The 25,567-nt window shown below is 42.5% G+C and overlaps 2 protein-coding genes across 9 annotated transcripts in view; both read left to right on the forward strand.

Annotated features, from left to right (window-relative positions):
* The first annotated feature begins 227 nt into the window (after positions 1–227).
* Positions 228–11,680, forward strand: LOC142009390 (myosin regulatory light chain 2, smooth muscle minor isoform). 2 transcript variants are annotated; one of them, XM_074987380.1, is made up of 4 exons: positions 228–377; positions 7,990–8,188; positions 8,396–8,557; positions 10,253–11,680. In XM_074987380.1, the coding sequence occupies exons 2-4, from the start codon at positions 8,005–8,007 to the stop codon at positions 10,423–10,425; spliced, it is 519 nt and encodes a 172-aa protein (XP_074843481.1). In that variant the 5' UTR covers positions 228–377; positions 7,990–8,004; the 3' UTR covers positions 10,426–11,680. The 2 variants fall into 2 exon arrangements, with proteins under 2 accessions (XP_074843481.1, XP_074843480.1); XM_074987379.1 differs by lacking the exon at positions 228–377 and adding an exon at positions 5,534–5,618.
* Positions 11,681–14,638: 2,958 nt separating this feature from the next.
* The window catches only part of LOC142009391 (myosin regulatory light chain 2, smooth muscle minor isoform-like), a 32,327-nt gene continuing 21,398 nt past the window's right edge, over positions 14,639–25,567 (forward strand). For 4 of the 7 annotated variants that reach the window (XR_012644454.1, XR_012644455.1, XR_012644453.1 and 1 more), the window contains exons 1-3: positions 16,281–16,341; positions 19,263–19,460; positions 19,635–19,796. Coding sequence is in view for 1 of the 7 variants with exons in the window: in XM_074987381.1 (XP_074843482.1) it covers positions 16,329–16,341; positions 19,263–19,460; positions 19,635–19,796 (373 nt within the window). In the remaining 6 variants the exon portion in view is untranslated. Of the gene's footprint in view, positions 15,045–15,161; positions 15,284–15,493; positions 15,694–16,280; positions 16,342–19,262; positions 19,461–19,634; positions 19,797–25,567 lie in introns of those variants that run through there. The other 3 variants (XR_012644457.1, XR_012644456.1, XR_012644458.1) reach the window with 3 other exon arrangements.

Below are 25,567 nucleotides of genomic sequence, written 5' to 3' on the forward strand. Positions count from 1 at the left end.
GACAAACAGGAAACGCCCTAGGCTTCCTTACAAGGGCATCAGCAGCTCCCTCTGCCTGCCCCGCCCCGCCCCTTGGAATGCAGTGAGCGCACTGGAATGCACCATCACATCACAGGACAGGGAACGAGGGTCTAACCAATGCCCTCAGACGCGGGTGGTGAGCAGCTGCGCTCTCATGCCAGGTGTCTGCCTTGAGGCGGCGCCGCCCAGGGCTTGACTGACGCGTTCTCCCCACCAATGGTTTAGTCTGTACTCCTCCCCCTCTCTGGCTGGGCGGTGGTTCGCTCCACGCCGCCGTCTCCGGAAGTGTCGGGGTAGCTGGGAGCGCCGCTGGTTTTTGCCACTCCCGTTCTGATCCGAGTTGCTGTAGCCGCCAGGTGAGGGGCTAATTCCAGGGTCTCCTGGGTCCAAGTCCGCGGCCTGGGCGGGAGGCTGTGTCCGGCCACCGCTGTGGGCACTGGCGGCTGCAGGCTGTTACCGAGGGGCAGGCCTGGGTGGGGTTCGCGGGCAAAGTTGCAGCCGTTGCGCAAGTGGGGGAGGAGGGTTGGCGAGCAGGTCGCAGGCGGGCTGAGCGGCCCTTCCGAGGTGGGGGGAGGCTGGCGGGCTCGCCTCGTCTTCGCTGGCCCTTTACAGACGCGAGTTGCTCTGGGGCTGCGCCGGGGGCGCGCGGGGTCGTGGCGTTTGACGAGGTGACCGGTGGCGGACGCTCTTTCCAAAACCCCGTTGGGTTTGGTAGTCGTAAGGAATCTGGCGAGGGACGCGACCGAGCTGGGCAGCGCCCAGGGAAAGGAAACGGCTGCAGACAGCCATGGCAGGAAGCCACCCCGGCTGGTTTAATGCTGAGTTCTCCATTTGCGCCCACTTCGCCTAGTGGCTGAGAAATGATACACTTGCACTCCGCAACCAGGCTGACTCTTTTTTTCCTGTCTTTTATCTGGTGACCACGGCTACCTTTGAACGTCTCAATATAACTGACTTAAAAAGTTTACAAAATAGCTCGGTTGGAAAGAGATGCAGATACTTAAAAACGTAGGCTGTTTCAACACCACCTTGCAAAACTTGCATGGGGTGAGCCGCATATAAATAACATCATAAAAAATGTACATCTGAGTAAAGTTTGTTTTTCATGGTACTCTAGACTCTGTCTGGGATGATGATTCTCCTGTAATTTTTGTAAACCTGAAATACTGTATTTTTTGTCAATGCAAGATGTATAAAGATGGCCAAGTAGTAGACAAAATAACCAATGAGGAATGCATGCTCAGATTAAGAGCACATATTGTCGTTTATTGTTCCAGAGGTCATGTTTCAGCAGTGCATCCTCGATGGTGATTCAGGTTAAAGAAATCCAGCCATGTAATGAGTTTCTAATTGTGATTTTCCTTTTCCAGTATGTGGACAGCCAAATTGTCAAACAATCAGAATAGCTAAATAAATTTAGAAGAGGTGTGATGTTATGTTTTTGACTAGTTAACACACACAATGTCCGGGTATTACCTTGAGCTATGGTCCCCATCACATATTGTCTGTTTGCTTCACAGTCTTTAATGTAGAATACTAACAGAGAGGTAGGTAGCAGTGTTAGTCTGTACTCCAACGAAACAAAGCAGCAGAAAAATGTAGCACTTTAAAGACTAACAAAATGATTTATTTGGTCATCAGCTTTCGTGGGGCAGATCCACTTCATCAGATCAATTCATTTATAAATGTCAGTCTGTATTGGAAATGAAATTGTTCTGGTGAAGTGGGTCTGTCCCAGGAAAGCTCATCACCAAATAAATCATTCTGCTAGTCTTTAAGCAGCAGAAATGTAGCACTTTAATGTATTTGTGCTGAATAATTACTGTTGTCTGTTAATTATTACCACTTCTAAAATGGGGAACTGGGGCATAGAACGGCTAGATGACTTGCTCATGGTCTCACAAGGAATTGAACTTCAGTCTTCTGAGCTCAAACTTAATGCCCTCATTGCCAGACCATTCTTCCTGTCTAAAATGTTTAAACCGGTGTCTTAATTTTTAGCTTAATGTATGTGTAAATGATCTGTGACCCTCTACATTGGCACAGGAAATTGAGTCAGATCCTGTTCCCATCGTCTGGTTCATTAAAATGTGTATTCTTACAAGTACAAAATAAAATGTGATGACATTCCCTTTGAGTTTTTGGAATTAAAGTATACTGAGATAAATGTGATGCCAACGTGATTAAGGGTTCAGAGAACAAGGCCAGAGCTGTTTAGGAAGCTGATCACTGAGAAGGTAATAGGAGAGGATGTTTTTTAATTTACTGGCATTCCCAAATAGTAGGGTAATGAGCATATTAAAATGTAGCATTCAGTCATTGACCTTCATGTGGCGACAACGGGAAACACTGACAGTAGTGATGGGAACATATCAGAAACCAGATTGCTTTTTGTTGTGAATCCCATATGTTGTCAGAGCTAAAAGAAGGCAGTCACTTTTGATCACTACCTAACCATTTGTCACAATCTGATTCATACCAGTTCTGTAGAAACAAAAAGCTTATTTCTAATCCCCTATACTCTAGTCGCTAGGTTTTACATTTTTTCCTCAGATGTGGAAGAGCAAGATGATTTACTGTTCTTCAGTAATTTATTTGTATTATAATAGTTGAAAGCCAGTTGTTTCACAGGTTTTGTGGCTGAGCAGTCCTCTTCATGCAACCAATGATGTTGCTGCTTGATGATTTACTGTTCTTCAGTAATTTATTTGTATTATAATAGTTGAAAGCCAGTTGTTTCACAGGTTTTGTGGCTGAGCAGTCCTCTTCATGCAACCAATGATGTTGCTGCTTGATGATTTACTGTTCTTCAGTAATTTATTTGTATTATAATAGTCGAAAGCCAGTTGTTTCACAGGTTTTGTGGCTGAGCAGTCCTCTTCATGCAACCAATGATGTTGCTGCTTGCAAATTAGCTGCAAAGTATTGGGAGTAGTGGAGTGTGATATGGCTGAGTTACCTTTCATGTCAGAGTGATCTGGAGTGATATAGCTATCTGCCCCACTGCAGCTGTACACCACATAGGTGTAATTTGTAAATTCAGAATAGCAGAGGACTTAAAAATTGAGTGGTAACTGTGTGAAGCTGATGAGCTCTCCGCCATTCCTATGTCTGTTTCCATCCCTTCATACTAACTCAACAGACATATCCTGCAGAGTGATGTACAGAACAGTGATGCTCTTAGAATCTTACTATATAGATGGTACCTGTTTTTATAGCTATTTTGATATTTCAGGTAATGGCACTAACCACATAGGATGGCTAAATGATCACCATAGCTTTAGTACAATGGCTGCACTTGCTGTCTGTTAGATGTGTCTGCACCAGTCCCAGAATCTCTGCAAAAATTTGCCTAAATGTTTTGTGCAAGCCAACAAACTCTCGAATAAGTATGAGTTTGATTCTACTAAAACATTTTTGTATGGTTCCCAAACAGGGTCTAGCTCATTCAAAGCATCAAGTTTTGTAACAAAAACTAGATCCAGTTCAGTTTTATGCAAATACTGTATTTATTTTTGCACTGGCATATGTTCCTTTGCTTTGTAAATAGGAAAAAGTAAAATCAGGATCCAAAATCATCCCTCTCGAGATTCATAATTTTAAGGCATGTTGAAAATACAGGATTGAGAGAGATTCGGGGCTGGGACATTCATCTTATGTTTCTATAGTGCCTTGCACACAGGAGCTAAGGTTTCTAGGAATAACTGCAATACAGAAATTGATAATTTACAACTGGAATTATTTTGATCTCTTAAACCATTATTTTTTGATTACAGTTCTTAAGTAATCTCACTGCTGGTGATAACATCTGTTGGATGTCCTCTTTGTTTTGAACAACAGACTGCAAATTACCAGTATGTTAGTTTTGCAGGTCATTGTTTAGGTTGGCATTTACAGTCTCTCAGTGATGAAGAATATTAGGCATTTTACCTCAATGAGAAACTTTCTAAATGTTTCTATTCCATGTTGTACCACTGCAGGATTATTCCCTTCTTGTTCTGTTCAGTTGTAGGTAGACGCTTTTCTTCATTTTCAGCTTAAACTTAACCTGTTTAAGGAGTCTTCTGTACTAAGCATAAGATTGACCCAGTCAGGGTTGATCTTCCAGAGTTTGATTTTTTTGCATGCCTGGGGAAGACACAACAGAATCAATCTCTGTGGGCTCTGCAGTCAACCGTTGTGCTCCTTGCTGTCATGTGGAGTAAGGAAGGTTGACATGAGAGCATAGAGGCTAGGTCTTCACTAGGAAAATAAGTTGATTCCGATATGTCGATTTTTAGCTATGCAAATACTGCAGCTAGAATTGCATATCTGAAATTGACATTTTATTTCCTAAATTGAACAATATATGGGCTTTTTTTGTTTTGTTTCTTGATAGATTCACCTCTATCTGCAATAGTCTATTTTCTTTTTCTACATTCATGACAGATTTCAGAGGCAGCCATGTTAGGCTTTTTCAGCACAAACAAGTCCAGTGGCATCTTTTAAAGTCTAGCAGTTTTATTGTGTCAAGCTTTCATGAATTGTAACTTCATCAGATACAGCTCTTGAAAGCTTATGTCAATACAATTGTTAGTCTTTAAGGTGCCACCAGGTTCCTTGTTGTATTCACAATAGAGTTGTAGGAGAGTGACAGGGAGTCAGTTTTGATTTGCATAGCCCCTTACCTTACAGTGTACATTCAATTATCAGGGTGTATTGAAAAACTTCAGATAAGGGGATTGTCACTATAACAAGCACTGAGAGCAGGACCCTGTTCTTCCTAGCAGCAAATCTGGGTGGTGGTTGAGGTTATAAAGATTAGTTGATACTGGCTTACTACCTAAAGTATGTCCAATTTAAGATTTTAAATCTTTCTCCAGTCTCAAAAGCAGCTTGTTAGTTTATTTGTTTTACTTATTGTGAGCTGTTATTTCAGAATTCAAATGGATTTATTGGCATTTAAAACTGAAAAATTGTTTTCATTGTACACAGAATACTTTATTTGGGGAATGCTCTCAGGCTATGTCTAGATTGCCGGCTTCTGTTGGGAGCTCAGATGTCTCCTGACAGAAGTCTGCTGCTTGGGGAGCCTTCTGCCAACATCCTGGTCATCCTTGTTCCACGAGGAAGAAGAGATGTGTTAGCAGAGGGGGTTTTCCCAACATTTGGCCCCACGTGGATGCACCATATGTTGGGAAAGCGTCTCTGGACATAACCGTCAGCAGGAGATATGCAAATCTTTTGCTGACAGTTCTCCACAATCTAGACATAGCTGTGTTAGTCTGTATTTTCACAAAACACACACAAAAAAACATGATTTATTATTATTCCTTGTTTAGGAAGATTGTTTTTTGACAGTGTATTGAAGAGTGTTGCTGGGTGACGTGCAGTTGACCTTTGTTGGTTATTTTTAGTTCTGGGCATAGCAATTTGTTTTTCGTATGTCAGAAGAATATTATATGTGAAACGTAAGTTTTAAAAGTGGAGAATTAATCAGTGCATGAAATCAGTAATGCTATTTGTAGATGTATTGGAAAGAATATAACACGCAGTGTTTGCTCTGTACCATCTTCAGACTTAGTAAAGTGCTTGCTCGCTTTTGGATGGAAAACAAGGTAAAATAATTCTTAATGGACAAAGAATTGGGACAATCCCTTTGATTTAACTGTTTGATTTACCAACTTGAATTCTGATTGCTTGTGTATGGCAGTTGCTTAGCTATATTTAGTTAACTTCAGTTCACTTTTCAAATAAACTAAAATTTTCCTCTCCTTTAATTGCTTTTCATTTTGGATTCACTGACTTCTCTCCAAGGTAACCTTCTAAGCAATAAGGGATACTATTTTTGAGATTAATTGATTAGCTCTTTTCAGAGGTGCAATTAATTGTACAAGTAGCATGTTTTGAAAGTCAGCTTTTGACTATATTGCAAATTAGCTTAATGTTGATGTTCCAAACCATAAGCTGATGCTAAAGACCTCTTGGACACTTAATTGCAGTTGTTCAGGCTGATGCTACTTTTTTATGAGCAAAGAAATTTATGGCATATAATAAAACACAGTTTAAGTATGCTACAAGAGTTCTACAGGGTGCTTTAGCTTGTAGTTTGCTTTTGAACTATCTGTGTTTTTTGTAAGATTTATTAAATCCAAATCCCTGTTGATATGGACAGTAATATAGGTAAGTGGGACACTAACAGCTCAATTATTTTTTGAAATGAATTGATTTAAAATATTTTCAAAGTACACCTACTCTTGAGTTTGTTACAATTTTTTTTTTGGCTTTACAGTCATTTATAGTTGCCAAAGTGCTTCTCTTTTGCTGTGTGAAGGATGAAATTTATTATATGGGGTAAATTGAGACCTAATCTATACAGAGTGGCTGCCAAAAGTAAATAATTTGGAAAAGAGATATTACTCTGTTATAATAGTTGTTACAAATATTTAAATTCCTTTGTCTCCAAATCTTTAACTAAATGGTAAGTCCCCAGTTCTGCCACTGGAGCTGTTTGGACAGATCTGAAATCAACAGGTGACCCTATGGCATGAAGATCTACCTTTGGATCCCAGTGCAGAATTGAGACCATAGTAGTTAAGTTTCAAGCTAGTGGATGAGTTCCAGTGTTTTGTTAATTACACCAGCTTAAAGTGTATTACTAAATGTTAGTTGTAATGTCTGAGGTTACTCTTCCTTGCACATTTGAAAAATACTTCATGCAGTCATTTTTGCTGTTTTACCAATTTTATCAGTTTCCCTTGTTTCACACTTGGTTGACTTTTTTTTTTTTTTTTTTAAAAAAAAAAAAAGAGTATTGTAAAAGTATAGACTTGTGTAGTACCTGAAACTGTCTTGCTTTTCAGTGTGCACTAGGCTGTCCCTTCAATGAAGTAATTTCATGGTTCTGAACATACCTTTTGATGATGCTATTAGTTCAGGCCTCTTCAGTGCATTGTGTCGTAGCTAAGCCCAGACTCCCAAGCAACATACATCAGACCCTCTGGTGATCCTGAAAGGACTTTCAACACAGAATTTTCCTGGGATGCTGTGCTTTTGTTCTCAACCACCTAACTCAAACAGAAACCTAAGTCACTCTCTCTGGTCTTGGACTGAGTCTTTATGTTCTTCAGATAATACTAGGGGGCTGTGCCTCTTGCTCAGCAGGATCACCAACCCCCATATTTTCCAAGGGGTCGGGGAGCCACCTAGCCAGCCCATGGTGGGGAGGCAAGGTTCCTCTCAGAGCTGAGCTCTGTCTGCTGCTACTGACTCCCCCTCAAGCACCTCCCACTCCTACTCTCTCATCTCTCCCCCCAGCACCTCCCTGGGCCCTCCGGTCTCTCTTGGTGGGAAGGGAAGACACGGCTCAGAGCCATCACTGCTGCTACTGATGGGACTAATTCCTGCTGCCCAACCCCCTTTCACCCTGCCAAAGCTGCTCACAGCAACCTCCCACAAGCCTTCCCAGGTGGTGGACAGACGCATTTGCATGATGGTGACGTTCTGTTGCTTGGGAGGAAAATCTGCAGAGTAAGGGGAGAGAGAACCAAATAAATTAACTTTAAAAGATAACCATCTTTTCCACATATTTGGCAATATAAGCAGAATATGTGGTTCTAACTGCCAGGTTAGCAAGATATCTGCACCTGCCATATCCAATGTTCAACTGCTCAGGACTTGATTAATGCACTGCAGTATGGAGACAAAGGTATTGGGGGCTTCTTTTCAAGGACCAGCTTTATGCAGTCTTCTGTCAACCTACAAGGGTTTTTTTTCTGAATCCCAAAGAGTCAGTACACGGCATCGCAGTTAAGCTTCTAACAAAAGAATATACAGCAAGGTGGATGGTAAATGTGTGCATATTTGTATGTTTCCATGTTAACCAGCATTCAAATTCTTTTAAAAGAAACCATGATCTAGTTTAATACACAACTCTAATTGTTAGTCTGTTTAATTTCCTACTCCTTAATCGTTTTTTTTCTCCCATAGAATCCAACTGCCATCATGTCTAGCAAAAGGGCAAAGACAAAGACCACTAAGAAGCGCCCTCAGCGCGCAACCTCCAATGTATTTGCAATGTTTGATCAGTCACAAATTCAGGAATTCAAAGAGGCCTTCAACATGATTGATCAGAACAGAGATGGCTTCATTGACAAAGAAGACCTGCATGATATGCTGGCTTCCCTTGGTAACGTTTATTTCTCCAGCATCTTTCTCTGACAGTCATGTGATATAGAAGTATATTAACTGACAATTATCACAATAGCATGGCTGTTAACTTTTCATACACTTTGGAGCTGCTTTATGAAAGTTTTTGGTACCTGTATAAATTAACAAACATTTGGTGGATGAATTAATACATTATGATTTTAAAATGTGAACACTTCAATTGTAGGAAAGAATCCCACTGATGAATACCTAGATGCAATGATGAATGAAGCTCCAGGTCCGATAAACTTCACTATGTTCCTTACAATGTTTGGTGAAAAACTAAATGGCACAGATCCAGAGGATGTGATCAGAAATGCTTTTGCTTGCTTTGATGAAGAAGCAACTGGTATGTAGGTGAAATATCAATTCAGGGTTGCCTGTTTTTGAATCTTCATGAAAAGGATTTTGTTATTCAGCCATGACTGTAAATGCATAATGAACTAATGTAAATTATTGAATTTATTAAGGGCTTCTAAAGATTTGTCTACAAACTCGACATGGTGCTTTAATGCATGTCTGCAGGGATGTAAATCCTAATGTATTTCCCCTTGTGGATTATGCTAATGTGCAGTACGCATCCATTTGTGTGTTGAACTATATTAATGTGCACCAGGGAATTTATAGTGTGCACCAGCAGGTCCATACAGCCAGGTAGAGCCATTCAGAAACAAATATATTGTCATTATGTCTGTCTCAAATTTCTTTAAAAGCTTGGGGCAGTAGTTACTGCAGGTTGAATTTCTAATCCAGAACATTCTCATCCAGTGAACTCCATAATCTGGCATGATTTTATTTAGCTGGACAAACACTTATCATGGGTAGGGGCAAGTTTCCTGTGGTCCTATAAAGTTTGTTTACAGCCACCAGTCCTTGTTATCAGTGTTTTGTGCTGTTCAGCTGTAATTTACCCCAGATGTCTCCCAAGAGCCCACTAAACAGTAGAAGTGTTATAATGTGCTCGAAACTATTGACCTCCTGTCATCCGGTAAATTCTCTCGTCTGGCTCTGGTCATGTCCCATGGATGCAGGATGAGAGGTTCAACCAGTAGGTGGTTAATTGGACACCAGTTGTTGCCCACAGAAATCTTGCTGGTGGTTTGCAGAGTTGCCTTCTAACACTTATAGCTCCTTATTTCCTCGTGTTAAACTGTATTTAAAAAATTGTGTAAAATCTAATTTTTGATGGAAGAAAAAACTATTGCCATTGTCATGGTGTTTCAACACAGTGGGAGGAGGAGAGAGTGCTCACATAAGTGAGGGGAGACTGCCTATAACTCTAAATTTGTAGTCCATGCTGTGTCAAAGTTTGGGAACCTGTGGCTTGCAATTTGTTGTTGAATTGGTGCTAACATCTTAATGTTTCAGGTATGTTTGTATTTTTGCACCTCTTTTGGCCTTGACATTTAAACTAAATTAGATTAACCATTATTTATGAGCAGACCTCTATGCTCAGCAGTTTTAAAACAAGTGAATACAGTCTGTTCAAACCTCCATGTAGACTTTCACATATATTTTGAGTGGAAAACAATAGAAATATGCCATTTTCTGTGTGGTCTGTTTTGCTGTAACTTGGGTTCACTTCTTGCCATGGACGTTCCAGAAGCATTGTGTGTGGAAAAAGGTATGAGAGGCTGTCATGCAGAATGTAACTGATCAAGCTGTTATCTTAAGTGTCAGAGCTAGCTGGAAAGTGTAGATGATATGATCCTATTGTAGTGCTCCAGCTTGACTCTGAGGCATGAGACTTCATTATAATCGTGGGTTGCGTAATTAAACAAGTTGGAAATTAAAATAATCCAGGTCTAGTATTAAATGGAACTACAGAATTTAACTTTCGCATCCTGTAGTCTTATATTGATAGCTTTGTGTCTTCCTTCTCCCTGGAGTTAATGCTTAAATAAGCTGTATTTCTTAAGCAGTAGATGTGTGGTGCCTATTTATATATTCAAATGATTTAAGTCCAAACTAGAAATTCTATTTCAAGAGCCAGTAAGAACTTTTTTGGTTTTTATCCTGATTTGCTATGTATATTATATTCCAGGGTTCATTCAAGAAGACTACTTGAGAGAGCTGCTGACAACAATGGGAGACAGATTTACAGATGAAGAAGTAGACGAGTTGTATAGAGAGGCACCAATTGACAAAAAGGGAAATTTCAATTACATTGAATTCACACGCATCCTTAAACATGGAGCAAAAGACAAAGATGATTGAACAAAATTTCAGACATCTGCAGACAGCTCTAGTTTTCACTTGCATTTATTTTGAGGTTTTTTTCCTGGTAGAACCTGTTGCATGCATCCAGCTTTTACAGCTTTTGCTTTTCTCAGAGTATTTATCTATTCCACACCATTCTGGCACATTTGCACCTGTGTAATTAGACTGGATTTGGGGGTTGATATTGTAATGAAAAGCATCTGGGGACAAAGACCAATGAATTTGAAGGCCCAGGAAAAAAGTCTCAATATTTCTGGTTTAGCTGGATTTTTACATCTTTTGTAATAAAAGTCCTTTTGAAATAAAGATTGCTATATAAATAAAATACCTCAAACAGCTTTGTCAAGAGTGACAATTTCTTGTTACTAAATGTCTTCATTATGAAAAGCATATGTGCCTACTCTTTATCTGGTTGAGACTCAAGATATTACACTGAATTCAGTTTGTAAAGCACTTGTTTCATCCAAGTACAAATTATTTACATTTAAATGAGTCAGCAATACTCAGATTTATAATGTGAAAAGTACAGGTACTTAAATTTTAACACTGAGAATTAAGTTTGTCTCTGAAGGGAAGTCTGGCTGATGCCCATAAACAAAATGGGCAGGGAAGATTATTACAGTTGCACAACAATTAATTCTTTCTTGCCTACACTGTGCTGCTGGTGTGCAAAGCTTTCATAATTTTGTGTGTGTGTGCACGCTGATTAGCCTTTACTTTCCTTTATTACAAGTGTGAGTATTTGAAATATTGTAACTTGGAGAACAGGGATAGGAAAAAAATAAGACAAGCATGATCCTGATCATTCAGTAGCAGGGGTCACATTTCCTTTCCATGGTCACAGAACAAAGCAAGCAGTCCTGTAGTGGTCTTATCCAGGAAAGCCTATTAAGTAAAATTTACTCTTTAAGGTGCTACAAGACTGCTAGCTTTGTTTTGTGAATATACAGACTAAGATGGCTACCCCTCTGAGACCCTTTTCCATTGTTCTAGCTTCCTTCTCTTCCCATTCTATTCGGAGCCATTAATTTTTTTCTATATGGAGTTGTACACAGTAGCATTACAATGCCTGCATTGTAAAAAAGGATATACTGTTGCTATACAGGCCCTTGGATTTTATGTGCAACTGTCGCATGGTTAGAACTTTTTTCTATTCTTAATATGATTATGTTGATAATGGCCTTGCTTGTTTGATAAATTCATCAATAAAGTACTTATGCTGCTGTTCTGAGCAGTAGGCTGCAAAAGTTAATCAGCTGTTACATTTCTTGTATGTGCACATCACCAGCTTCCTTGCATGTGATTTTTCCTTTGTAATACGTTCCATCGGGTGCCTATTTAAGCTGGTTCTAGGATTGTTTTGTGGACCCTCAGTATCCTCCCCTGGTATAAGGATTAGCAGTGAGGATGGAGGGCTTGTTCCCTTGCTGTCAGATATTAGGAACCCCAACACCCTTCCTCAGTTCCTTTAAATGTCTCCAATCTACTTCCAGTTCTGATTTTTTTGGGAAATCGGACTGTCTATTAATGATGAGCTGCACTTGTTACCTGCCAAGGTGCAACAAAATGGGCTTACAACCAATTTATCCATTAAGTCCTTTGGCAGCACTGGGGAAGTTGGCAAAGCCCACTTGCTGAGGCCAGCCTGGCACTGAGGGAAAAATTCTTTCCCACTCCCCAAAAAGGGACAAACATGTTGCTCACAAAGCTCCAAAAATCAGTTTTATTCTTTATTCCAAAAGGGGAATTTTTTTCTTTTGCAGTATAGACTAGTGTCAAGCATAAAGGTGCAAAAATACCAATACCACCTATTATGTTTTCCCACTTCATAAAGGACACAGCGTCTGCCACAAGCTCCTGTGTTGTGATGAACGTGTAATACCAGTCCCTATGATGGGTCTTAATATAAAGGTCTGGAAGCCAATATTCTCTTACAAGCTACATTTTGACAAAACTGATGTGCTGCGTTTTCTAGAGCCTATTGCAAAATAACGGTCTTGTTACTTCTGCCCTTTATGCCTCCCTTTCTTACACTGAATAAAATTATGTACAAACTGTAAGCGTCTCATCACGAAGATGTCACTGAGGAGCTTCCAAAGATGCTGCTGTACTTACTATTTACTGTTGTTCTGTGTTAAAGGCTGTCTGTTAACTCTGCTGTAATGAAAGAGAATGACAGCATCTTAAGGCATGGTTATCAACATAGGCTGTGAAGACCATATAAGAGCATTGGATGTATTTGTAACAAGCCAGCGAGGAATGTCTAAACAGCTGAAGTTAGATGCCTGTGGTCATGAGGATGTCATTACTAATCCACTTCCAAAAATAAAAAATTACTTGTTCAGCCACTGAAGCACAGTTTGAATATTGACTGTGAATTTAACATTGTGCAAGGAGTCAAAAAACTTAGGAGACATAATACCATCTTAACCTACTCTCATTTCTCATCTAGTGCTCCTATGTAGTAGTCTATGTATTCCGCACCAAAGTTTCTGGTGGGAGGTTGTCTGTCTTGCAGGCCAACACACACATTTCATTCAGTAGAGTCTTACATCTGCACTGACTTACCAGTTCTCTATGAAGTCCCAATTCAAAAATGTAATGCTTGATTTTACATGACAGATTTACCTTGTCTGAGCTTTTACATCTATCTCAAAGAGTCAGTGAAGCTTCATGGAAAAATCTCAAAACCATTCTCTTTAGAGATAGTGCTGCTGATAAACATTTCTGGTATTTCTCTCTGATTACTACTGGGAATATATGCATGAACACAAGATCTTTTTCCCTTAAGGCTAGATCTGTTCCTGCTGCTAATACTGAACTTGAATTAATAAAAATGGACCATATAGTGCTTTCACATTAAAATCCTTGACAAACTAACTCCATCATGATACACTATAACTATTGCACTGTGGCATATGTGAATTAGCACCACCAAAACCAAAGACAAACAAACAAACTAGCTGTGGGCACTCTGCTAATCAGGTGGGTAGCACGTGAATCTCCTGAGCAGCTGCATAAGCACAGCGCTTACAGGAAACACTGCTCAGGTCCCACTGTAAAGCTTAGTTCTGTAACTGCAAGGGGCATGAACTGAACCTGTGTAAGTAAAGTAGTGTAGCCATTTGGCTACCCACACACTCCCAAGAGCCAAAATCTTGGGAACATACCCACGCCAAACAAGGCTGGCCACATTAGACTTGGATTGGTTCCCATGCATGGCACTTTCCAACACTTTACTTGGGGTCCCAAATTCAATTTACCTTTGGGCCAAAGCCAGTCTTCAAATCCTCCTAGCTGGACAGTGGGCACTCACCTCTGGCAGTAGCTCCAGGTGGAGAGAGGAGAATCTCCAGGCATACTTCCCCATGCATCTCCCAGCTTCCTCCCCACACCTGCCCCCAGGCAATTTAAAACACCCCACCACCTCCTCCTTCCCCCAGTTGCACAGCAGGGCTAATGACTTCTGGCAGCTAGGTCTGTGTCCCTGCTGACATACCCCTGCAGTCCAGGGAAGGTGTGTGCAAAGCCATCCTGTCCATGTTTTACTTCAGAAAAATTAGGAATTCCATTGTATGGAAGGACAATCCCCCACACTCAAGTTAGCCTGCGAGGCCCTGGGTGGGCTGAGGCAGTCATCAAGGTTGGGTCCCCCCAAATTCACCATGGCAGCAGGAGCCCTCAGGAAGAGGAGTGACACAGCAGACTGAGTGGCTCTGCCATGATCGGTCACTCCCCTTCACAATGGTGGTGGGAAGCAGAACACCCCAGCACCCTGGGCTCCTGGCTTAGGAGATAATGCACAGCAGGTTTCTCTGTCGCTCTGCTTTCTCGTGGCTCTCATTCCTTGAGGAAGGCTGGAGCTTGGAGGAGAAGGTGCAATTGGTGTCAGGGAGAGGCCAGTGCAGGTGGGGGAGGAGGTAGGGCAAAAGCTGAAAGGGTGGCGGAAGGGTACAGATGGACCCACCACCCAGGGCCACAGGGATTCACATGCTAGCCGCCACCTGGGCCAGATTTTGGAACTGCTGTGGCCATAGATGGACCATAGGCCATGAGTTTGAGCCCCGGTGCTCCAGCGGCCTGGTGGTGCCAGGGCGCGCGCTGACGCGTGCGGGTCTGTCTACAGCCGAGGCGCTGCACGAATACTGGATCACCCCAGCGCCACGCCCCTCGGCCAGGAGGCCTAGGCCCGCCCCCAACGCAGGGGGCGCCAGAGGCAGCGGTGAACCTTCGCTCGCCCCGGGCTGCTCCGACAGCACGGCCCCGCCCCTTTCCTGACCCAACTCTGCGGGCAGCGCGCAATGGGGCGGGGTTACCTGTGCACGAGTGCTCCGTAGCCCCGCCTGGCGGAACGGACTGTACCACGACTGCTCCGCGGGGTGCCTGACGGTCCGAACCAACTCCTCCCGGCTGGTTCGCAAGCCAGAGACCCACGGCTGAGCCGGCACGCCCTCTCCCTGAGAATGGTTTAGCCCCGTGCGTCACCCGTCGCCCCCCACTGGCTGGGCAGTGGTTCGCTCCATATCGCGCTCTCCGGAAGTGTCGGGACAGCTGAGGCCGCTGCCGGTTTCTGCCAGTCCCGTTTCGACTCGAGTAGCTGCTGCAACAGTCACCAGGTGAGGCCGCGTCGCGCAGGCCGGGAACGGCGGAGCCTGGCGACTGAGTGGGGGGGAGGGCCGGGCCGGGCCGGGCCGGGCGTGGTTGCTCTGTGTTGAGCCCCGCCCAAGAATGGACCAGAGCGGAGCCAGAGGCCGGTGTCCGCGCTGCTCCCCTCCCAAGGGCCCCTCCCTTCTTCCGGGGACCCGGCCCTGAGCCCTCTTTGGGAACCGAGGGTTGGGGGTTACCCGCGTCCTGCGTAAGCGTTTCAGGCGGGCCCCGGAAACCCGCGATTGTGCTGCTGTGGTCTGTGCGTGAGGGGAAGGGGGCTGGCAGAAAGTCCTGGCAGGGAGCCGCCCCCTGCCGCTGCTATGAGCCAGCGCTGCGTCGCTCTGCTTGCGCTTCGTGTGCGGAGGATTTTTGTAGTCTGTTAAGGTCTGGACACTCGTCCATAAATCTATATGTTCAGGTAACCTGCTCTTGCTGCACCGCGGCAGCGCAGCTAGAGGCGAAGGTGAGCGTCAGGGGAGTGACAGAGCAGCGGTGGAAGGGAAGTAATGGCGAGAACTGAAAAGAGAAGCTGTAAGACAAGGAGAGGGAAAAAGCCAAGTATTCCATTCTAAGCATGTGTCGCTAGTCACCGACCTGGGGCATTGACTCCAGAAGAAGGTAATTCACGAATTAGAAGGTTGTACGATAGGGTGAGATGACCAAAGGTAAGGGGTAGAATGGGCCACTCGTGTGAGTCTTATGTATTGTGGTATTAGTAGGAGACTGGCATACATTAACCTGCTTCTGAAATGAAACTGTTTTCTTTATTGTAGATTTGAGTGTGCCATTTGATTGATGCAAATAAAGCAACCAGGTTGAATGTTGTTTTTTAGGATCTGATTGGTTTCGCTTGGGTGCTGTACTCGCATAGTGCCACAAATTACTATGTGCTGTGGAACTGTGGAGTTAAGTTACTTAGTGTTTTAAAAGGCAAAGTGTTTTTTGTGCTCCAGGTAGTCTCAGCCCATGTATGGAACAGGGACAAGAGACCCACTCAGTCTTTTCAAGCACATGGACCTAGTTGTCTTATGAACCGCCGGCGATATAGAGCCATGTGAAAATCCAAGCCAGTCATATATGGGGGAGAAGAAACAGGAGGGCATGATCAAATATTTATTGTTTAACTGTTCATGTATTGTTTTTTTTGGTTGTTTTCATGTTAAGCATAACCCCTAATTAGACAATGAGAAATTGTGAAATTCTGAGGAGAGCTGTTTCCAACACAAGTGGGCACGCTTGTAGGCTCAGAATTCATGATCCATCATGGTAAAGTTGACTTTAAGTTTTTGCATTTACATTTTGTTTTGGAATGTTGCAGTTCAAAGAACCAGGTTGCATATCTATTGTAATCTGGAGAAATGAGGGCAAAAAGTTCTTATGACCCCTGTTGTTCTGGACCTAAAAAAGAGCTCAGTGATTTTTTTTTTTTTTTAAATGACTGTACCAAGGTACATCCCTGCATAGAGCTTGGCAAACTCATTTGATGGTTCTAGTATTTCATGGGCCGCATCAAAGAGTCTACAGAACCTTTGAGTTAAGCTTGATTCTGACTCCTTTTGGAAATGACTAAAAGACATTGTCACGGAGCTGTCTGATTTGTGTGAAGTAATTTTATGATACATTTCTAAAACACTAAGTTTGTATCTCAAAAATTAACATCACAATTGGTATGGTTTGTCTTGGAGAGGTCAGCGAGAAGGTGTCTTTGAAGTTTGTTTGGGTGTCTAAGTGGAATTCTTTCACAATTCACCAGGAAACAATCATAGATCAGTTCAGCTTAGTGCAACCCTCAAAGCGTAGACTTACCACTAGATGTCATCAGAATATATATGTGGGAGTGCAGCACAAGGGAGAGCTCAGTAACTTGGGTAGGACTCACATTAGGGTTAGTGCAGCTAACCTGGCTTCTTAGGCCTGCATGTCAATCACTTGAGTCAGTTCTGCTGTGAAGACAAAGAGCAAGAGTCTCAAACTCCCAGCCAACAGGCTATCCTGGGGCAGTTGCACAGTTCAGACCATGAGTATCTGTCCATTTCTGTCATCCCTGTCTCACCCCTTCCCACTGTTGCGCTGTCCTCCCTACCCTCATGACATCCCAACACTTGGGGGCACATAGTGTTGGGGATTACCAGGGGTCCTGGCATGGGGCAGCAACAGCAGTTCCCCCCCATGCCCTGCACCAGGCTCATCAAGACTGGGGGTCTCAGGGGTCAGGGTGCCATGTGGGGGAAGAGGGCAGCACAGCAGTGGGGCTGGGGTGACAGTAATGGACAGATACTCTTGGTCCAAATTGTGCAACTGCTTTGGATCAGGATGGCCTGCGGGGTGGTGGCAGAAAGGAGCAGGGCTTGGGGGAATGGGAACTGCAGACCCTCTGCCCCCAGGTACTCCTGGGCCAGAGTGCACAACTGCCCCAGCTGGAGATGGCTTGCAGGCTGGTAGTCTGAGACCCCTGAGAGAGTATTGTTTTGAACTTTTGGTTTGGGCAACTGGTAAAAGTGCTTTAAAGAAGACTTTTCTCCTCGTTGTTGAGCGAGCAGTTTATATTTAGATGTTCACTTTTAATGAAGGACACATTAGTTCTTGTGTCTTGTATGAACACAAGTTTTGAAAGAATAAATTTAAACAATAGTTATCAGTCATGCTAATCAAACATACGTTATTAAAAATATAACTTGTGGGGTCTGAACCACTTGGAGGTCTGGTAAAATAGCAAGGAAGTAGGAGACTCTTGCCTAAGTCAAACACTTAACAAATGCTTCTGGTTATAAAACTTAAGTTCTTTTAAGTTTTCATGTGGATGAGTTTTTTTTTTTTCTACATATCCAGTGCCGGGTATAACCCTCCTGACCATGCAAGCAGTCCTCTGATGGACTTAGTAAAATCTTCAGGAGTGGAGCCTCACTTTGATGGGCCTCAAGGTCTATAGGAGCAGAGCTTCTTTCCTGAAGATCCATGTAGCACTCCAGTTAAACTATGGAACACATCTTAAGGGCATGCATGGAAGAGAAAATTCTAAACAAAACTATATCAGAGAGGTAGCCGTGTTAATCTGTAGCTTCGAGAACAACAAGAAGTCTTGTGGCACCTTATAGACTTTAGTCTATAAAGTGCCACAAGACTTCTTGTTGTCCTTAAACAAAACTGGTTACCCTTGTGATTGAAAGTGTTTCAGTGGAGCTCAGTTTACACTTACCCTCTCTTCCTTCTCTCCCTTCTTGCAAAAATACTCTTTACAATACTGCAACTTTAAATAAATAAATACATCTTCCAAATGGTAGATCCAGAAACTATCAGTTATTGCATCCAGCCAATTCCCTACTGATCTGTAACCTTACCTCACCTTTATTTACCATCAAAACAAAATAGCAGTCAAGTAGCACTTTAAAGACTAACAAAATGATTCATTAGGTGATGAGCTTTCGTGGGACAGACCAAGCTCATCACCTAATAAATCATTTCGTTAGTCTTTAAAGTGCTACTTGATGGATTTTTGTTTTGTTTTGATAGAATACAGACTAACACAGCTATCTCTGTCACTTTATTTACCATGTTCCTCCAACTTTGCCCTTAAAGTTTTCAGTGTGTACAAGCTCCATTTACTTTTTAATATCAAACAAGTTGTTTTTTTCAGTGCGTAGATATTCTTCTGTTACACTAACCTGTCATAGAAACCATGGAGTTAGATTGTGATTGATACACCTTGGAAGTATATTCCATCTGTATTGTACATTTAGTGTTGACAGGACACATCTACAGGATCTTTTTATGTCAGAGCAAAACAAGAGATCAGAGTTAAGTTTGGATTTGTGTTGTAAATATACTGAGGTGCTAGTTCATTGTGAATGATTATATGGCATTAAGAAATCCATTAAACCTCTTAGCACATCATTTGCCACTGTACAACTCCAAACAACCAAAATCTTCCCCCCCAGAATGTTGACACTCTTATCAATCAAGGATTTTTTTTTTCCATTTTCAAGTTTGTCGCCCCTCCTGCCCCAGTCTTGCTGTTGTCCTTTCTGTCTCTTCATTCCTGTTTAGGAAAGGGAGTTGTGGTGATGAATTGGTGAACGGGAATGATAAACAGTTTTCTATATGCAAGCTGAAACAAGTTGTCATTACAGCTGGTATGTAAATGACTGCTGCAAACTTAAGTGTCTTTACTTCTCCCTCTCCTTCCTCAGATCCAGTAATCAACATGTCTAGCAAAAGGGCAAAGACAAAGACCACTAAGAAGCGCCCTCAGCGCGCAACCTCCAATGTATTTGCAATGTTTGATCAGTCACAAATTCAGGAATTCAAAGAGGCCTTCAACATGATTGATCAGAACAGAGATGGCTTCATTGACAAAGAAGACCTGCATGATATGCTGGCTTCCCTTGGTAATGTTCTTGAGTTACAAAATTGTTACATTCTTGTTAATAATTGTCTCCAAAAAGTCAAGTAGTTTAAATTTGTTAAAACTTCAATATGTTGGAACTCTGTTGTGAAAGAAGACTAATTTATAAATGCATACAGTACTGTTTAATATTAAGAGGTGATGTATTTACTTGTAGGAAAGAATCCCACTGATGAATACCTAGATGCAATGATGAATGAAGCTCCAGGCCCCATAAATTTCACCATGTTCCTTACAATGTTTGGTGAGAAGTTAAATGGCACAGATCCAGAAGACGTAATCAGAAATGCTTTTGCTTGTTTTGATGAAGAGGCAACAGGTAAGTGGCTGAAACACTGCTTGGGATTTCTGTGTTTTTGGGTTTTTTTTCTCCCCCACTATGCTTCAATCCTAACACTATAATCTAACTTTGATATAGATGTGGATCTGTTTGACTAACATTCATTTTGGTATTTTGATAAAATGTGGCATGATGCTGGGCCAGTTTTCCTCATTCTCTTATCCTGTCAAGTGATAAGGTAGTGATATGTCAAAGTTAGGATGAAGTTGAAGACCAGTGTTTCCTGCCAGTTGAGCACCTGGGCGGCCGCCCAGCTGATTAGCATGCGTTTTGCATGCTGACAGTACACATCTGTACATGCCTTGGTGTACATAACATTTATTCTGGAACTACATTTATGGAATTTATTATGGATTAGGCAAAACATCAAAGAGAACACTGATGAAGACGATTCTTTTGTGTGTTCCTTGTATGAGCATTGCACAATGGTACTTGTCCACTGTGGGGGGGCTTCAAGGAAGACCATGTAGCTAGGCAATGTGCACACTCCCAATGATGGAGTAAAAGATATAACTGCCCAAGAAGAAGTCATTCACCAAAGTAGCAGGCTGTGTGGGTAAACCTCAGTTTCCATAGCTTTTAAAATATGAGGTAGGAGGCCTTTGATCTCAAGGTAATTGACTTGGCTACACATCCATACAGTATCCAAGGCTCATGCTCAGGCTGTCTTCTAGCATCTTAACTACTGTAATTGCCTCTTCTCTAGCCTTGATGCAAACGGTGTTCTCTCCTTAAGTCCACAGACAATGTGCTTTTCCGTATTTTGTGTCTCTGATTACGTCGCCCACAGTGTGAATTCCCTGGTGCCTTGAGAAAAGGTAATTTCCAAGGTCAGAGAATGACAAGTCCATGTGGTCCAGGTCGAGAAACATGAGGTAGTCACACCTCTCAGCTACTGTTCTAGATTTGTGCTGACTCAGGCAGATGCCATTGCATTGGTTTGCAGTTTTTTCGTATTTCAAAGTCAGCTTTGAAATGTCAGGTCTAAAAACTTATTTTTTTAATGAAAGTTGAGATTCTGGTGCATAATCCATCAGAAAGGAGTGAACTCTACAGCATTCACTACACTTAAAAAATATAGTTCTATAAGCCCTTTAGGAACTGGAGATCAAGCCTTCATTAGCATGTTTGGAAATTAGATCAGTTTCAGACCACAGATGTTCATTACACATTACCTTATCTCATAATTGTATGTTGTAAGACTTTTAATTTAATTTAGGGATAAGCAGTCTGAATCTTCTATAGTGTATTGTCCATTTAAACAGCTATTTTGACCCTATATCTTAGCACCTTTTCAAGACCGATCCCCTTCCTGCTGTAATTTGGGTAAACAGACTTCCTTTGGTAATGTCTTGTCAAATGTTAATTGACTCCCTTGCTTCTAAGGGCAATGTCTGTCCTCTTCTGAAAGAGGAAGTCAATTAGAAAATGAGTTATTTACTCTCCACAGGTAGCCTCTCTGATTTATGATGCCTACAGTTGAGTATGTGTGTCAAAAAAAAAAAAAAAAAGAGAGCGCGCATATCAACAAGGATGTATAGAGAATTACTACTCTGAAATATTGTTAGTTACGCATTCTAGTTTATTTATTAAACTACAGTATTATCAGTTGGCTTGGAAGATGTCTCTGGTTCAGCTCCCCTCCCACCTAGTGAAAAGGTTGACTTTGTTAACCATAAAGCATCCCTGATCAGTTTTAGTCTCAACGTGACTTGAGTCCACATTCATCTTTAGCTTCTTGCTCAGGGCTGGGCTGGATCTGGCCTGTGGGTGCAGTGGGAGTTCCCTGACTATCCCACCCCCACTTACTGCTCAGAGCAGCTAGCTGTGGGGGCCTCTCCTTCTGTGAACAGCTGCAAGCCTGGGGGAGGGAAGGGGAGAGGAGGCTTTGCACACGGCCAGCAGGATTTTGTAACTCCCATTGGCCAGTTCCCCTCCTTCTGGGCTTGCAGATGCACATGCTGTGCCTCCGCTCACCCTCTGGTGGCTGGCTGCTCTGAGCTGCCTGCAGGGAACCTGCTTGGCTGCTGGCCAGGAATTGCCCAGATAAGTATCTCCTGGTTAGAGCCTGCCTCTGGCATACCACCCCTCCTGCACCCAACTGCCTGCCCTTCTACCCTACATAATCCAAACTCTTTGCCCCTACTCTTGTAACCATACCCCCTACCAAACTCTGTGCCCCTGGCCAAGGTCACAGCCTCCTCTGACACCCAAACTCTCTCCCAGATCCTGCATCCCAATCCCTTGTCCCAACTCCCGTCCGCACTCAATCTCCACATCTCCTCCATTAATATTGTAGGAGAGTGTTGCCCTTGACCACTCACCAAATTCTTGGAGGGGCCTCCCCATCAATAATTATTGCCCACGCTCATCTTGCTCCATTATCTAATTGTATACTTACAGACATTTAACAGATTCTGCATGTTGCAAATTGTGCCTGATTTGTCTTCATTGACTAATATAAATCTGTACTTTCTAGTATCCCTTTATACATTGTTGTCTCCATCTGCATGCGTTATGTATATGTTCTGGATTGACTGGCTACTGACACTGCAGTTCTGCTTTCTCAGTGTAACGCCATGTGGTGAATAATGCCAAGGAAATATACAAGGGAGTGGAGTTCTAGTGGTGTGACACTAGAATGATACACTTGTGACTTAAACTGACTTGATACATCACAAATTTTTACACATTTGCTTTTTGTTTCTCTGCAAAGCAGGTCATATCTTTCTACATTGTTATTACATATACTACTCCTCCATTATCTGTCAATGAAATCTTTAGTATTTGCCTGAATAGCACCAGGACCTAATCTAAGTGTCCTGGTAAAGTTTGTTCCTCTACTCTTAGTTTCCACATTATCTGCCTTGTCTGAATTAATAGTTTTGCTTCTTTTATTCCTTCTGCCTTTGAGGCTACTTTCTGGTATTCTCTCAGTATGTTGTTGAGTGTTGTTAACTTCCCAGATGTTTCCTAGTTTGGCAGCGCTGTTCGGGGCTTTAATCCAGTACAGAACTATTCAAATAGAAGAATTCAAACCATATAGACGAGCTCCACCCCACCAAAAGTCCTGTGCTCTTATGACAATTAATCCATACGCCATCTTCTTTCACTCAGTTACCTCCAAATAATCTACCAGTTCTAGGATTCTAGAAGTAGTCGGCATCATCAGTTGTTGGTCCAGGTCTATGAAGTGCCATGATCCTTTCCTTTGAACCTCTGGTCCTGTTAATATGGAAGTGAGTAATTTCACAGGTTGTCTCTTGCTGTTTTTAGTGTAGAATATTGGATTTAAATTCTTTAACATTGAAACATCATGCAAAAGCTAATTGACTTTTGGTCAGCTTCTGCTTTTCTGGCTTGTTGTCCTCTGATCTCTTCTGATTTCTGCTCACTTAAGTTGTTCAAGTATCTTTCTAAAGCATCAGTCTCTGCAGAACATCTTTCTTCTCATGCTGGCTGTTTACTCATTAATCACTGTGCTGTACACTTATCTTGCACAGTCCTTCCTGTAGCTGTCTGTCAGCTAGTTTCTTTGACTGGTTTGTTTCCATCTGAAGTTCAATAACTTATCCTTTTTCCTTCAACAGGGAAACTACTGTGCATTTGAAACAATGTAGGTCTCTTATCTGGATATCAGGATGGGGCCCATCCTCTGCACTCAAGTGCCTGTGTCGCTTTCCCCACGCTCCACTTTTTTGTACTTTCTGAATTTCTCTGGAATTACATGACAACTGAAGACTCTAGTAATATCTATCGATATTGAATTAATCTACCTTGGTTTTTGGTATCCAAGTCATCATCTTACTTTATCCCTGTGTTAATAATCTCTGTGTGATGTTCTGCTAATTTCTATTTATCATAAAATATGTCACTTAAGTTGCTTATCCCACCTCTTCTGGATCATTGCCCTTTCTCAATCTCCTCACAACAAGCTTTCGTGCCTCCTAATTGAACTTGCTCAACCTGTCTGCAGGTCTCCTCAATTATAAACTCTCCTTTTGGACATGTCATGTACTCTCAGTATCCAGGCAAAAGCACCCCAGCAACAGAACCTGACAGCTACAAAAAGGTCAAACTGTTGCTATTTAATCATCAGAGGAAACTACTACATGCATCTGATGAAGCGGGTCTTTGCCCACGAAATTTTATGCTCCAAAGAAATCTGTTAGTTTATAAGCTGGCACTGCACTTCTTGTTGTTTTTGTAGATACAGACTAACACTGGTATCCCTCTGATACTACAGGTTGAACCCTTCTTGTCTAGCCTACATCTGTAGTCTGGCATGATTTTAGTTAGCCAGATGTCCAGTTATCAGGGCTATGGCCAAGTTTCCCATGATCACCTAAAGTTTGTTTGCAGCCACCAGTCCTGGCTGTCAGTGTTCTGTGCTGCTGTTTAGCTCTAATTTGTCTCTAAATGTCTTTTGAGAGTCCAGTAAGCACTGGAAGAGTTGGTAATGATGCTAGACCAGCATTTCCCAACTTTTTCCAGACAGGGATCCATTTTGACAATTCAGGAAGACTTGGTGACCTTAGGCACTTCAGAAACGGGGGGCGGGGGGGGAAGAGAAGAGAAGACAGAGCCATAACTAGATAATTTAGCACCTGAGGCAAGAATATAAAATTGTGCTCCCTCATGTTTATATATTCATAAGTTATTTTATAGAAAAGGGGAAAAATATCCATAAAATAACACTACATTTACTCTAGATGATCAGAGTTGTGGTGGTGGAAAGACACTCATTCCCAAACTGCACCCTCCCCCATCTTAAACCCCACAATCAGATGCTTGGGCAGTCACACTCAGGCTAGGAGAGTCACACTCGGGCTGGAGGGGGCTATGGGAGTCACACTCAGAGGCTAGGTGTCACGCAAGGGCTGAAGGGGGCTAGAGGATGTCTCACTTGGGCTGGGGTGTCACTCGGGCTGCAGGGGACTAGGGGAGTCACACTTAGGGGCTCGGAGTCACTCACAGGCTGGGGAGGCACAGGGGCCCCCACAGCTAGAAGTCGGCAGGGTATGGAGCTCTGGATGAACCTCCATCCCCGCAGGTGGAAGCTAGCTGGAACCCGGGGTCAGGGCCCCTTACTCTTGTGGCTGGAAGCCAGATGGGGCAGAACTCTGGCCAGAATGGTTCTCAATTTAATTGAGTGGCTTAACTACCTGATGACTGTTAATCCAATTAAGAAGTTGAAAACCACTTCAGGAGTGTGAATGGCTTCTTAATAGCCACCTGTGGAGCTGCCCAGCCCAGCCCATGACCCTTTTGAAATGTAATTGCAACCCATGCTTGGGTCCCGACCCATAGGTCGGGAAACCCTGTGCTAGACATTCCTAACCTCTCGTGGTTCTGCAAATTCTCTGTTCTGGCACCGGTCAGAACCTGAGGTTGCTAGACTAGAGATGTTCATCCTGTAGGTGCATTTGTGCACTCCCTCTGTCAGGTAAGCTGAGAATACAATCCCTTAGAAAATGCATACCATACAGTAGAGCAGCAGTGATCTTATTTATTCCTGCCTCCGTTAGCAATGTCTTTATGTTCCCTCATTTTAAATCTGTTTCAAGTGACTGTACTTCCACGTATTATATCTCTGTAAAACAGTACCTCTTCATGAATCCTTTTACTGTAAATTGCATCAGAGTAGCTGCTTGTCTTGAATTTGAGAAGGTAAGTTTTTAAAAGTTTTAAAGTCATTCATTCTTGTCTCTTGATGCAACTACACCCATTTATTGCATGCTGTAATAGGC

This window comes from Carettochelys insculpta, chromosome 2 (genome assembly GCF_033958435.1).
Source record: "Carettochelys insculpta isolate YL-2023 chromosome 2, ASM3395843v1, whole genome shotgun sequence".
Taxonomy (NCBI): Eukaryota; Metazoa; Chordata; order Testudines; family Carettochelyidae; genus Carettochelys; species Carettochelys insculpta.

What these genes read in the sequence shown, in the direction of transcription:
- LOC142009390 (XM_074987379.1), top strand. An exon ending in TGATATGCTGGCTTCCCTTG is followed by an intron (nt 8,189 to 8,395) that starts GTAACGTTTATT and finishes CTTCAATTGTAG; the next exon opens with GAAAGAATCCCACTGATGAA. An exon ending in CTTTGATGAAGAAGCAACTG is followed by an intron (nt 8,558 to 10,252) that starts GTATGTAGGTGA and finishes ATTATATTCCAG; the next exon opens with GGTTCATTCAAGAAGACTAC.